The following is a 15,748-nucleotide window of genomic DNA, read 5'->3' as shown; positions in this document are numbered from 1 at the left end:
GTTTATTAAAAATAATCGTTACTAATTTTGGATTCATATCTGAGTCTCCATTATTTCTTAAAATTGCTGTTCTTTTTAAAGATCGACATACACAACATACAGACAGGTATCACAGACTATATTTGGAAACTGATCCATTTTTAGAAGGGCAAATGGGTAAAAAAATACAGGTCCAAAGAAAAGCAATTACTTGTTGGCTTGGATTCCAGACAAGCTGTAGGAACAGAATCTATGCCAACTTCTCAAGGCCTGTCTACCTTACAAGAAACCAAGCAGTATATTTTTATCTGCATTTCTTAAGGGCAGATTATGTCATTTACATAAATAAAATACCTCTGTCAATGTTATCTGTAACATGTATATGTAAATATATATATGTATATACACATACATACTTATACATACATATGTATATTTTTAATTCTACTAGTCAGAAAAAAAAAAAAAAAACAACGCTTTTGCAGAAGATTCGGTTTCTTGGCAAGGTAAGCATAGGGCATATTCTAGATGTCCATACTAACTGGTGAACCAAGGTAGATTTTATAGTTTTCATACTTCATATTTGGCTAAAACCTTTATGGGTATCAAATAAAACACTATAAAAGGAATAGAGCTTTTTTTTTTCCATAAAAGGTTAGATGTATAGCAGTGATCTCTCTTTTCAGAAGAGTTAACCACTTAGTGACAGGCTGACGCTGAGCCTTTAATTCTGGCAGGCATTCAAAAAATGCAAAGAATACAGAGTGTTCATGATCACAGAGAAGAATGATCACTATGTGCATCAAAGATGAAACACACACATACATGTATGCACACTCTGTACACACTCACCACAGGCTACAAAAGATTCCGAGTCATTTAAGGATGTCTGATGGGCCCATTTGCACAAAATCCTTCTGCCTAGAGCTCAGACTGAGAACTTAAAGAAAGACAAAGTGCTTCCTCTGAGAAGTAACCTTTTAACACTTGAGAGAAATGGTCTTACTTGCTTTTGAAGTAGAACGCTGCACAGAACATGCCCACGATGACAATTCCAAAGATGATACATGAAATTGACAGCACCTGCCTTTGATAAACTTCTTCACTCTCTGTGAATTCAAAAAAGAGAATTAGAACGGAAGTTAGCATGGCTCAGCAGACACAATCTCCATCCTTGTAATTTTGAGCTGGTAGGAGCCTTTCAAAGCCAAGTTTTTTTGTTCCTATCATCAACAGGAAAACATGAGGACATTACTACAACCCAGTGTCTTTGCAATGGTCTACAGGAAAGCTGTTATTTTTTTGTATCGGCATGGCTAAATAGAACTCATGTATGAATATCACAATTATGAATCTTATCAAAAGAATTTTCATGACTTTAAGACATACTTGGAGCATAATTTAAATATGATGGTGGGGTCCCAAATAATCTGCTATCAGAAACTTCCTATTCCAGTGATGACTTCCAATTTATGTGATACTGATGACACTGTGTTTTGTGATTTGGTCCCTGACTGTCAGTCTCCCATTCATCCACCCACTACCACAACTGACATCATGAATGAAAAAGAACTTCAATGTACATGTGAATATTTACTCAGTCATCCTGCAACCTCCTCAGACCAATAATCTGGCAAATAGCCTCAACCTCTACTACCAAGGTTATATCTTAGAGTTTCTTAATGCAAAAAATAAGAACTCAAAAACAAATCATTTCAATTTTTGGACATTAACACTTATACTTCTAAGCACACTTTCTGAAACATGTCTACTGAAACAGTACTTCCATCATCAAGACCTTTCATCCATACTCAGAACTTTCTGTTAATTACCCTCCTCCTGTCTTCATTAATCTCTTTACATGGCACAGAGACTATGGTCTATTTACCTTCCTTCCTTCTTTCTCCCTCCCTCTCTCTCTTTCATCTTTCCTCCTTTCCTTTCTTCTTCCTTTCAGTATTCCTCTCTCCCCCTTCCCTCCTTCCTTCTCTCTTTTTTCCCTTCCACCCATCCATTCATCATGCAATGTATCTTCTCTTTGAATATGACTGTACATTTTAAAGTTGTTTTTTTTTTTTTTTTTTTGCTGTTGTTCCCTCAGTAGTCTATTAGGAAACAATGTATTAAAAGAACTATTCTCTCTTCTCTCCCCTCTTAGGCTTTATTTCCATTTTTAATGTCTTTATTCAGACAGGAGTATCAAAAAAAAAAGAAAGAAAGCAAACATAAGAAATTTAAGAGAATATTAAAATATCCACATTTTTGAATAAATGAAAAGGGGCAATTATGTGGCCCTGGCAAGACTTGGTTGACATTTAAATTTGGAAAGATTCAAATTAAAGAGAAAAAAAGTATGTCATTGAGACCTTGTTTGGACATATACTATCTTAAAGAATGTCATCCTTTTCACCCCCACATTTGTAAGCTCATTAAATCTTCCAAGTGAACTTGGGAACAAGTAAGTAGATCTACCAACTTATAAAGAATTCCATTTCACTAAATTGCTCTGAGTTGGTGACTCTAATGGAATAAGTATGACTTACAGATAATAATCTACTCCACCTTGTTTCTGCCAATAAAAAGAACTATGAAAATGGTGGCTAATAGTACCTATTAAAACAAAAGAGGTATGACTGTGTTCACTACAAGAGTGATTTCTGCATAAAATCAACAGGGTGTTTTTGTTCATTTTTTGAATCTAGTCAAATATAGCTTGGGGAAATGCACAAAATCAATTCTGAGTTTAAATCAAGAGTGAAATTAAAACTCCAAAGACTGTGAGTGGATTTATAGACCAGATGGAGTTACAGTGCTGCACTCTCAATGCCTTCGGTTCAGAGTGCTACACAAGAACCAGCCTAGGGAGGGGCAGGAAGCAAGGGATTGGGAGTCTGGTAATTTTTGCACTTGACTTTCATTTTAGCCACTTGTAATATGAGTAACAAAAGATAAATTACTTTACATTTATAAATTTAAATTTCTATCTAAATAAAGGCAGTGGTATAAAATGCTGACTGTAATAAATGTTGTAACAAGGAGGTATATAATCTGACAAAAGATATAATGTGGTAAATTCGCAGAGTCCAGAGATCAGAGATTTTAAATATAAAACAGGATCCAATTAGGCAAGAGCAATGGGGATGGGCACAGTGGTCCAGGAAGAGAAGACAATTTGTGCAAAGGCCCTCTGGTAGGATATAAAATGGCAGGTTCAGGAATCTGGAAGGTTTTTACTCTACCACTGGGCCTTTGCAAAAGTTACTTTCTATTCCCCACCAGCTTAGCTTTCCAGTTGGTGCCAGTGGTAATGAATCTACCTGCCAATGCAGGCAACACAAGGGGCACAGGTTTGATCCTGGTTTGGGAAGATTCCCAGAGGAGGAAAAGGCAACCTACTCCAGTGTTCTTGCATGGAGAATTCCATGGATAGAGGAGCCGGTGGGCTACAGTGCATGGGGTTACAGAGTCAGAGACAACTGAGCGTGCATGTACATGCTGGACACACCAGCTTAGCACAGCAACACAGAGACAACAGGAGCGTGGTATACAATGAGCGTGTCTTTACAACAGCAGAAAGGTACTGAAAAGTTCGAAAGAGGAAAGTGATGTGATAATATTTACATTTATTTTTTTTCTGCAATTTATGGAAAAGGTTAGGAAGGGTAAAGTAAATGCAGAGTCCTGTTAGAAGGCTATTATATCAGCTTAGACATGATGGATACTTCTATGATAACAGTAACAACCATGATGAGCAATAAAAAAAAAAAAGGTGAAAAGCAGTTAAGTTGAAAAGACTGAATGGATTAGACAATGCTACTTTTAATGAAGATGGAGTATATCAAAGAGGAATCAGACTTGTAAAGATAGATATCAAATTCAGTGTTGGACTTATGCATGTATGTGTTAGTCAATCAGTCACATTTGACGCTTTTCAACCCCATGGACTGTGGCCCACCAGGCTTCTCTCTCCATGGGATTTTCCAGACAAGAATATTGGAGTGGGTTGCCATGTCCTTCTCCAGGGGATCTTCCCAACCCAGGGATCAAATCCGGATATCCTGCATTGCAGGCAGATTCTTTACTGTTTGGGGAAGCCCAGTGTTGGATTTGGTGTTTTAGAAACCTATAACATATCCAAGTAGAGGTGTAAAGTAGACATTTAAATATACAGACTTGAATTAAGATAAAATGACAGAGTTCCATATATAAATGTTCGGGGTTATGCATATACTTAAACCAAGTGTGTTGACAAGACAGCCCCAGGAGAAAATATAGAGTGATAAAGGAAGAATGTCTAAGATAGAGCTTTGAGAGACTCAAAAATTTCATGGAAGAGTAAATGAGGATGCTGCAGAGCAGATATAAAACAGATCAGCCAACAGGAAAGAAAAAGAAAAAAACAGAAAACACACAACAACAATAAAATATGACAATATCATAGAAGAAAACACATGGAGTTTTTGTAGAAGAATAGGCTATTGAATGTTTCTGAAAGGTCAAATAAAATACGGTCCTTTAATTCAGTGACATAGAGGTTACTGGAGAATGTACATGAGCAATTTGATGGAATCACAAGAGCAGTCCACACAACTCCCTGGAATCTCTGTCATGCTCTCCCATATACTGTAAGGCAAATGCTCTTTCTTCAAACCTACCCCATGTTCTATCACTTAGTCTGGTTTGACAGTCTACAATTCTAGCCTGACTCTAGAAAGCATAAAATGCCTTATTTATAATGAGGCTACTATTACCTTCACTGTATAAAAGTTGTGAGGATTGAGTGAATTAAAATATACTGAGCATTGTAGTGCCTAACTTGGAATAATCATTAAGTATTAGGCAGAATCATATGAAATTGCCATGGGGGGCAAAAAATGGCTGGACATTGACCATTTAATTTGGCTCCATCTAATGTATGGTAACTTACTGTTCTAGAGAACATCAAAATTTTTGCATTTCATTGATGCAAACAGTTTATGAAGTCATTTTTGAGGGCAAAAACCAATCTCTCATTCGACAGGAACTAGTAAAGGTTGTTTGCATTGTCTCCCAACTCTGTACCTTTTCCTCTTCTGTTGTATACTGTACTCACTCTTCTGTTTTTGTATGATCATATCTCATATTATCAAGATGGAAACAGAGAGGGTAGTAACGTTATGGTGAGTTTTCAGAAACTGACACTGGAGCAGAAGAAGAAAATCCTTTAGGCAGGTAGCCTACCCCAAAACTCTGAAAAACACCATGCTGCCGTGTGCTGATCCCACTCTTCTCTTGAACCCACCTCACTCAGGAAGCAGTGTGGCTGACTGTGTGAACCTCTCCATTTAACACCAGCTACACCTGTTCTTATCTTCTTTCATCTATTGTCTTTATCAACAATGGGGAAAATACTACACACTTCACATATTTGTTCAACATGTACTTTATGTGTGTGCATACCAGTCAAGTCTGATTCTTTGTGACCCCATGGCCAGTAACCTGCCAGGGTCATCTGTACATGGGACTTTCCAGGCAAGAAATACTGGAGTTGCCTTTCCTTCTCTAGGGGATCTTCTTGACCCAGGATCGAACTCAACTGTCTTGTGTCTCCTGCATTGGCAAACAGATTCTTTACCACTGAGCTACCTGAGGAGCCAGGAAAACACAAAGGGTCTGAATGGCATGTAATGGACACATAAAATGCCAGTTTCCTTCCTTTCCCACTTTTCTCCTGAAGTCAGCATTGAAGCAAACAAAACAAAACAACTGCTTTCAAAAGACTCTATCTGTCTTATGCAAAACTCACCTTACCCACAGGCAGTCAATGATTTGCTGTCTTGGGTTCTCCCTGTGCTCTGAGGTGTATACTGAAGGAATTTATTTTTGTCATTTTCTTTACTCATGGTTCCTTTTAATTTTACTTGAAATTGAATTTTTCCACTAGTAATTTTGAATTTCCTAGCCAGAGATGGTCCTATCACTTCATGGCAAATAGATGGGAAAACACTGGAAACAATGACAGACTTTATTTTCTTGAGCTCCGAAATCACTGCAGATGGTTACTGCTGTCACAAAATCAAAAAACACTTGTTCCTTGGAAGAAAAGCTATGACAAACCTAGACAGCATATTAAAAAGCAGAGACATTACTGTGCAGACAAAGTCCGTAGAGTCTAACCTATGGTTTTTTAGGTAGTCATGTATGAATGTGAGAGTTGACCATAAAGAAGGCTGAGTGCCAAAGAACTGATGCTTTTAAACTATGATCTTGGAGAAGACTCTTGACAGTCCCTTGGGTTGCTAGGAGATCAAACCAGTCAATCCTAAAGGAAATAAACCCTGAATATTCATTGTAAGGACTGATGCTGAAGCTGAAGCTCCAATATGTTGGCGACCTGATGCAAAGAGCTGACTCATTAGAAAAGACCCTGATCCTGGGAAAGATTGAAGGCAGGAGGAGAAAGGGATGACAGAGGATGAGATGGTTGGACAGCATCACTGCTTCAATGGACATGAGTTTAACCAAGCTCTGGGAGACAGTGAAGGACAGGCAAGCCTGGCATGCTGCAATCCATGGGGTTGCAAAGAGTTGGACATGACTGAGCAACTGAACAGCAATAACAATCCTGACATTTTAGCAGATGAAATGCAAGCGTTCCTCCTTGGGGAAGGGCTACGCCTTTCGCGCTCTCCCCCATACTGACTCTTTGAGAAGGAAAGAGTGCTCCTGATCCCTAGAGACCCAGGATCCTTGGAAAAACTGTGGGTCCAGCACTGGTTGCTAAACCATGAGACAGCTCACAGCTTAGGTCCTAAAGGGCAAGGCTGCTTTTGGAAGCTGTAGCAGTCTTTAGCATACTAAAAATCTCTCTGTGAATCCTTGTTAAGCTCTACTACATTAAAAAAAAAAAAAAGATTCCCAAGAAAATCATAGCCTCAGTTTTTATATAGCATTTCCTTCTGGATAGCTTGATATTAAGGATAGAAGTGTGGGTGACAGCACCCCTGTATCTGTGAAGGAATGGGACATGTTCTACAAGGCAGCCCCACATCCCTTCTAAGTATGGAGCCTTGGGATCCCACTATCTCTTGGGGATCTTTCCTTTGTGCCACCAGTTTTACTTAAGTCTGTAAGAGACAAAACTCAAGCATGATTTCCTGATATGAATTGGCATCCAAGTAATGTGAAGCTTACACCTGGACACACACACACACACACACACACACCTCTGTAAGCTTGTAAGTCATATATAGGAGCAAAAGCTTTTCTCTACACCACCTCATAGTCATTATATGCAAATAAGATCCTTTTTGATGCCACCAGTAGGCATCAAATGAAAGCATAATTGCTCTGATAGTGCATTATAAAAGTCAACCTATCAATATCACCAGGGTTCTGTCTTATTCAGGTATTCATTATCAGAAGCCCTGAAGATAAATGCCTACACAGAGAAACAAAAGTCGGTATAAGACAACAAATTCACTAATGATCTCACAATTTATGAAATTATCTTCATTCTAGTTTTTGTCCCTGCCTAATTCTAGCATTTATTTCTATTCATTAAGTCAACCTCATAATCAGGCTAGGTCAGTCTCTCTCTGATTGTAAGCCTCTGAAATTTTGTCCTCATTTAAACTGGATTAAGCTTAAGTAGATTTACTGCAGTTTTAATTATTCTTGGAACAAGAGAGCCTCTTCCCAATTTTGTTCTTAAATAACCACAAATGCTGGGGATATATTAAAATATTAGGAGCTTACAAGGAACTGCAAATGAACCATGATAGGGAAAGAGAATGAAAGGAAAGAGCATATTTAGAATGTTAGAAACTGTGATTTTCCCTTTTCAACTTGAAGACAAAAATGACCAAATGTCAAATGGCCTGATTACTGCACTGTTAAAGAAAAAAAATTTCATTAAGGTGAAAGAGGTCCTGAAGGCAAATGAAATGGGTGCTCACCTTGAGATCAATGAGATTAAACACACACTGGCAGAGAGGAACACTGATAGAGTAAGTGATGAGAATATCAGCAAGACAGAACAAGTGACCTAGCCTCACTGCAACTATTTCCAAGAATGTTGCTTGGGGGGATATCCAGCTCAAGCATCTGAATACAGAGATGCTGAGATGACCAGGAAGTACTGAAAGGTTCCATATATTTAGCATGGTGCTATTTCTACCTGGAAGCCCCTTTCTCCTCCCAACTTGCAGAACGCCTACTATAATGGGTGATTCATGTCCCCCAAAAGATCCATGAAGTTCTAACCCCAGTACCTATAACTATGAACTTCTTTGCAAATAGGGTTTTTGCAGATGATCAAGTTGAGGTCATCAGGATGTACCCTAACCCAATATTGCTGCGTCTTCATCAAAGAGAGACATTTGGACACAGACATACATGCACAAGGAGAATGTCACATGAAGATGGAAGCAGAGTTGGAGATGACACCTCCACAAGCCGAGGATAAACATTACCAGGAAACCCCCAGAAGGCAGGAGACAGGCAGGAATGATGCTTCCTTACAGCCTTAAGAAAGAACAAACCCCACCTACACCTTGATCTTGGACTTCCAGCCTCCAGAGCTGTGAGACAATACATTTCTGTTTGACCATCAATTTGTGATACTTTTTTATGGACAATCCCAGCAAGCTAATATAGCCAGTAATTCATGAATACTATTGGAATAAGTACTATACAGTGTAAATACTGTCAGAGCTGAAAACTCCCCAAGTGCCCATGTACACCCATTTTGTATCTTTTCTTAACCGCCCTGCCTTGTGCCAAAGATGCACATATCTGTTCTCCTGCAGCCCGGTCTGCATGCATGCATGCTAAGTTGCTGCAGTCATGTCCAACTCTTTGTGACCCTATGGGCTTTAGCCCACCAGGCCCCTCTGTCCACGGGACTCTTCAGGCAAGAATGCTGGAGTGGGTTGCCATTCCCTTCTCCAGGGGATCTTCCTGACCCAGGGATTGAAACTGTGTCTCCTGAGGCTTCTGCATTATAGGCAGAATCTTTATCATTGAGCTACCAGGGAAGCTCCTGGCCCAGCCTGAGAGGTCCACAAAGGCAAGGGCATCTTATTACTGGACTCAACCTGGCTTGTGCTTGTTCTGTACAAGGGAGGGTGCTCAGTAGGCTTTTTTTGAACTCATCAGCTTCTGGTTTGCATGTCTAATGACATTGTGCTGGTTAAGCCCTCTGCCTGGTAGGGTAATAAAAAGAGGCAACATTTTCTTAGGAGGATCCTCAGGGATTTATTCTGTTGCTCTTTGTTATTCCACTGTGGAAAGGCATCATTTAAAATACTTTGAAAACATAATTACTTCATAATAAAATGCTAATGTTCAAAATTATATTTTATCTTATTTCTATACAATGTGCTTTGAGATGTGCATTATACATAAAATTTGATATTTAAGGAGAAATAACAGTTTAAAATTATAAACACATTTATTCTCAACCTGTAATTTCCTTTCCTTCCCCCATACTCCCCACCAAATATAAACCTTCCCTATAACAATCCCTTATCTCTCTCCTTCCTTTCCCGAACAGTGTAGCTCTGACTGACTATAGATAAGTGAATACTATAAAACACACGAGAAAAACAAAATGAAAAGCCCTGGGTCTTCTCATTGGTGTGTTTAACATGCATTGGCTTTCCAAGTGCTATCTCTCCCACAAATAAAATTAAGGAAAAACAAATTGAATCAAAATAAATTTATTGTTAAGTTTTCAGTACCAGACTGGGTTACCATTTCCTTCTCTAGGGCATCTTCCTGACCTGAGGGATTGAACCCATAGCTCCTGCATCGGCAGGTGGATGCTTTATCATAGAGCCATCAGGACAGAGGAGCCTGGCTGGTCACAGTCCATGGGGGTTACAAAAGAGCTGGACATGACTTAGCAACTAAACAATAATAACAGAGAGATTTCAATGCTAACATAAAACCAGTCTCTTACTTCTGACTTCACTGTTAAAAGACCCCAGAACTCCATTTTCCCTAAACCTGTAATAACTGTTCCCCAATCCATACCCTTAACCCCAGTTTTGTCTTGTAGGATTCATTGTTCATCGGCAAAGTCACATCCTAAGAGCAAGACATGTGACATGTGATTTGGAATGATAACGTGCTATTTTCATGAAAATGGGAAGAATCTGGCCTAGAGATTTATAGGAATTTTAACTGTTTGACCTGTTTTGACAGAGAAAGAAATCTAACTCACTAAATTCACTTCAATCTTGCTTCACAGAATACTCAGGCTCAAAGTAACACCCAATACTCCCCAGTCTGGTTTAATTGATCTCCATGTCCCTCAGCTAGGCAAGATGTTAAAGGAATCTAACTCCTATTGCCTTAAGTATTAGGGGTGACCTGGCATGATCTAAAACATCATTGGCAAAGTCAGCTGTACAAACAGCTTATAGATCATGCCAGGTCACTACTAATAGTTAAGGCAATAGGAGTTAGATCCTTTTAATTTGCATCTGATAATCATAATGAAGACAGTATCATTCAGCATAGAATAGCCATAAAAATATTAGTAAAATGACCATCAGCAGATGAATGAACAAAGAAGATATATATATATATATATATATATATATATATATATGTGTATGTATGTATGTATGTATGTATATAGTGAAAGCTATGGTTTTTCCAGTAATCATGAATGGATGAGGGTGTTGGACCATAAAGAAAGCTGAGAGCCAAAGAACTGATGCTTTTAAACTATGATGTTGGAGAAGACTCTTGAGAGTCCCTTGGATTGGTAGGAGATCAAGCCAGTCAATTCTAAAGGAAATCAATCTTGAATATTCATTGGAAGGATCAATGCTGATGCTGAAGCTCCAATACTTTGGCCACCTAAAGTGAAGAGCCAGCTCATTAGAAAAGATCTTGATGCTGGGAAAGATAGAAGACAGGAGGAGAAAGAGACGACAGAGGACAAGATAGCTGGATGACAATACTGACTCAATGGTCATGAGTTTGAGCAAGTTCTGGGAGGTGGTGAAGGACAGGAAAGCCTGGAATGCTGCAGTCCACGGGGTGACAACTAGTCAGACATGACGGAGCAACTGAACAAAAAAATACACACACACACACACACACACACACACACACACACACACAGAGGAATATTACTCAGTCATAAAAATGAAATAACACCATTTGCAGAAACATGGATGGACCTAGAGATTACCATATTAAGTGAAGTTAGTAATACAGAGAAAAACAAATACCATTCATCACTTACATATGGATGCTAAAAAAAAAAAGATACAAATGAACTTATTTACAAAACAGAAACAGACTTACAGACATAGAAAACAAATTTAGGGTTACCAAAGGGGATAACAGGGGCTAGGAGAGAAATGAAGAGTTTGAGATTAGCATATACAGATCACTATATATAAAATTGGTAAACAACAATGACCTACTGTATAGCACAGCAAACTGTACTCAATATCTTATAATAACCTATAATGGAAAAGAATATGAAACAGAATATATATGTATGTGTGTGTATATATATATATATTCTTTATATATATGTATAACCAAGTCACTTTTCTGTTCACCTAAAACTAGCACAACATTGTAAATTAACTATACTTCAATAAAAAAAAAATAAAATAAAAAGTTCACAAGTTCTGATGTCAGAAAGACCTGGGTCAAGTGATCCTTTTGTTATTACCAAATGTGACTTTTGAGTCTCATCTCTTTTACCTAAACAAAGGGCAGTAGAGTCATTATTGATAAACAATAATCTTAAACTGTAGTTCTCCATTTCTATCCTTCCCAGATAAGTTAAAAGAAGGAAAAGGTCATCTGGCAGTGATATCAACAGGAGCTTGGTGACAAGTTTATCTCAGCAGGGAGTGAGCTATGGGATCCAAGAAGAAAACAGGGTTAGTATAGAGAGGTAAGTACAGTAAAGGTTCAACAGAGACTAAAGTAATAGAGGATTCTTGCAAAGAATCTCTGGAAGATATACCCAGAAGTGAGATAAAACACACATGACTCATAAGGGAAGTGATTCAAGCATCCAGCTATAACTGAACTGAACAGATTTTAAGGTCTCTGGAAAACTCTTAAGTCACTACGGTGCTTATATATTATATAATCTTTAAGAAAAATATGTGGAAAATTCAGGTCTACTCTGTCCTGGTCATATCACCGCAGTTGTTCTTGTAACACTGGCTGTGTCCAGACTGCTACAGAGTCTGCTGCCTTCCAAACATGCCCATTTGTGTTTAGAGAGAAAACTCTCTTTTGGCATTATGTCGCTGTTGTTTAGCTTGCAGTCCATGGTTTTGTCCTGCAGTCCATGGCTTTTTAAAGATAAATAAGGTAGATTTCTACAAATCCTTTATCTAGCTAAGTAGATGGGCATATGGAAATAAATATGTAACATTGTGATAGATGTTTCAGAGATATGAACAGAGTGATGTCAGCAAGTTGAGTAGTCCATACTACCAAAGGCAAGCTACAGATTCAATGCAATCCCTATCAAGATTCCAATGGCCCTTTTTTTTTTTTTTACAGAAAATAGAAAAACAATCCTAAAATTCTATGGAAACACAAAAGACCTTGCATAGCCAAAGCAGTCCTGAGAAAGAAGAATGGAGCTGTAGGCATCACATTTTCTGATTTCAAACTATACTGCAAAGCTATAATAATCAAAACATACAATATTGCCATGAAAATAGACTCACAACCTGATGTAACGAAATCATCTGCCTGTGTATGAGACTGAGAAAGTGCCAATAAAGAATCCAGAGAAGATATCAGGAACAGTTGCCTGAGTGATTCCAAGGGAAGGACACCACTTCTTTCTACTTGTGACAATCTGTTGAAGCAATGTAAGAAAACTAGTGTGTTTGTGACATGGTAGACACTTTCTCCCAAAGGGAAAGACACAAAAAGTGGGCATAGCTTTATTCACATTGTCTAGAGGACTTGACCACAGCATGTGAGACCCCAGCACTGGGTAGAAGTGCTTTACTCCCTGGATAACAGTGTCATGAAGGTTCTCACCTTGGTCAGCTTTCAAGAAACAATCATTTACTGTCTATTTTTCTTCCTTATGGATCACCCTCTTCACCAAGGGTCACAATATCTCTAGCTCAGTGACCTTCTTTTCCCTGAGAACTGTGAGCAGCAGAGTCATACTTTTCCCGTTTAGAGGATTTGATTTGCTCGCTTAGAGATCATGGGTCTCAGGTAGTGTTAAACCCTCAAACTTCAGCTCCCTGGACAGAAGCAGCCAGTGTTTTCTGCATCTTCTGATCCTATTCAGTTTGATTCTGGCCACAGACAGAGGGCTGCATTGCCAGAGGTGGAAAGGACAACCATGTTCTTTATCACACACACACACACACACACACACGCACACACACACATACACTCCTCTAGTTCAGGGTGGTGGCAAACCCAGGTACGAGGTCTGCATACTCAAAAAGATATCAATATCCAAATCAACAATGCATTCAATTGAACAGCCTAAACCCAGGTGGCTCAGTGATTAAAAAAATAAATAAAATCTGCCTGTCAATACAGGAGATACAGGTTCAGTCCCTCGCTTGGGAATATCAGCTGCAGAAGGAAATGGCAACTCACTCCAGTATTCTTCCCTGGAAAATTCCATGGACAGAGGGGCCTGGCAGGCTACAGTCCACGGGGTTGCAAAAAGTCGGACACAACCTGGTTGCTGAACAATAATGACAACAAGAGCAGGACATCATGGCATCAAGACCACTGTTCACATACCTTGCTTATATTTACAAAAAGAATAAAAACAGATAATCATTTTATCCAATTAAACAGAGGTTTCCCAATTTCCATTGTTGTTGTTGCTAGAGACATTTAGAAGCTAAAATTACACAGAAGATAGAAAACAACTCAAGTAATTGTCACTGACCAAAGAAGTCTCTGAAATAATTTTCAAGGGACTATCATACCTATACTTAGGGTCTGATTCATATTCACATAAACACATTTAATTGCTTATTTCATTAAGTGGAATTTAATAACATATGCACTCACTTCCAGAAAAGGTGGTCCCTCTAGAGTAGAGATAATGGGGGAAGCCCAGAAGGGTAGGGGTAGAAATGTAGCAAGACTGACCTCAGGACTATTCTCCAATGAAAACAAGGGGACTATGAAATGGGGTATGTAGAAGTGGAGCCATAATTACAAACAAGCAAGCAGACCTACTAAATCATCAATTCTGAACAGCCACTACAGAGGAAATAACAAGGTACTGGCCACAGAATGCCATTGATGGGGGAAGGGGTAGGTGAAGGAATGAAGAGAAGTTGATGGAACCTGAAATGCTACTTCAGGGGGTTGAGGGACATCCTTGTGGTCCTGCTCGTGGACAGAGGGGAGCTAAGATTGTAACCTGATTGAGGCAAATGTCCAGCTATGATCCTGTAAATGAAGTAAGTGGAAGTGTTAGTTCCACCAATTGTGTCCAACTCTTTGCAATCCCGTGGATTGTAGCCCGCCAGGCTCCTCTGTCCATGGAATTCTCCAGGCAAGAATATTGGAGTGGGTAGCCATTTCCTTCTCCAGGGGATCTTCCCAACCTAGGAAGCAAACCTGGGTCTCCTGCATATGATCCTATAGGCAGGATTAAAAGGGAGACCCTTTATCTTCATTTTAAAGATGAGGAAACTGAGGATCAAAGAGGTTAATGAAAGAACGTAAGAGTAACAGACTTGGGTTCCAAACTCATCCTCCCATTTCAGATAGGCATACATCCTCTGCTTTTTTTCACATCTCCCCCTTCCCTACTCTTGTGTCTTCTTCCTATACCAAGGGCTGACTGAACAAGACTGCCATGCAAACTGAAACTAAGCAAAAACAGAAACTGAAACCAAATATTTTATTTAAGAAAAAAAGAAAAAAACATGTAAGGTAGTCTAGGCTCACACGGAGCTCAAAATCAAACAGAAGAGACAATGTACATTTAAAAATCCAATAAAACAAGTTTCAAAAGAGAAATGGAAGCTGGGATGTAAACTGAGAAGACAGGAACTGCTATCTTTTTAATACTGAATGATCCTGTGGCAGGCACTCTGAGGAACACCTAATTAGCTTCTTTTTGGCCCATGTTTGAAGGTCTGGAGATCTCAAGACACCTTTTCAAGGTTATACAGTTAGAAGGTGAAAAGTAGAATCAAGAACCCAACCCAATTGTGTCTGGCTCTAAAGTTCAAGCATGTCTCGCTTCATTATCTGCTTCATTAACATTTATTTAACTACAGTCTTGAAGCCACTAAATGGTAAGCATCTCACAAATGAGTTTGTTTAATGAATATGTGCAGGAAAATCACTAAGTTTCCTTTCTCAGATGATGGAACAGGTGTGGAATGTACTCAGCTTGGACCCTGAACTAGCATATGTATTAGACTGCTGGGATGTCTGAGAAACTAGGACCCTGGATACTTCAGCCTGGAGACAACATAGACAAACCAGGTTCCTTGGAGGGACCCAGGTAAGGCAGATCATTCACCCTGTCACTGGGTTTGTTCACATCCAAACACATACTTCTGTGTCTTTAGATTTAGATTACCTTGGAATTCTTTGTACTCCTGAATTTTACTCATAGATGGATGATGCTGTTTCTAATTGTCAGTTGATTAAGCGTCACTTCTAAATCTTTACTAACATTGCCAACTGTGGTAGGTGTGTCGTGACATAACTATTTCTATGGAACAAATACTACTTGAAACACTGCAAGGAAATTGCTCTAAAAGGGGAAATTATGAAAGAA

At 38.9% G+C, this 15,748-nt stretch overlaps 1 protein-coding gene across 9 annotated transcripts in view; it reads right to left on the bottom strand.

Annotated features, from left to right (window-relative positions):
* Positions 1-15,748, bottom strand: part of NRG3 (neuregulin 3) — a 1,166,188-nt gene that overhangs the window by 48,054 nt on the left and 1,102,386 nt on the right. For all 9 annotated transcript variants that reach the window (XM_070470944.1, XM_070470948.1, XM_070470945.1 and 6 more), the window contains exon 5: positions 986-1,088. In XM_070470944.1, the coding sequence (XP_070327045.1) occupies positions 986-1,088 (103 nt within the window). The remainder of the gene's footprint in view (positions 1-985; positions 1,089-15,748) is intronic.

Source organism: Odocoileus virginianus, chromosome 7 (genome assembly GCF_023699985.2).
Source record: "Odocoileus virginianus isolate 20LAN1187 ecotype Illinois chromosome 7, Ovbor_1.2, whole genome shotgun sequence".
NCBI lineage: Eukaryota > Metazoa > Chordata > Mammalia > Artiodactyla > Cervidae > Odocoileus > Odocoileus virginianus.
The sequence above is the reverse complement of the archived record's forward strand: the minus strand, read 5'-3'. Positions and strand labels throughout refer to the sequence as shown.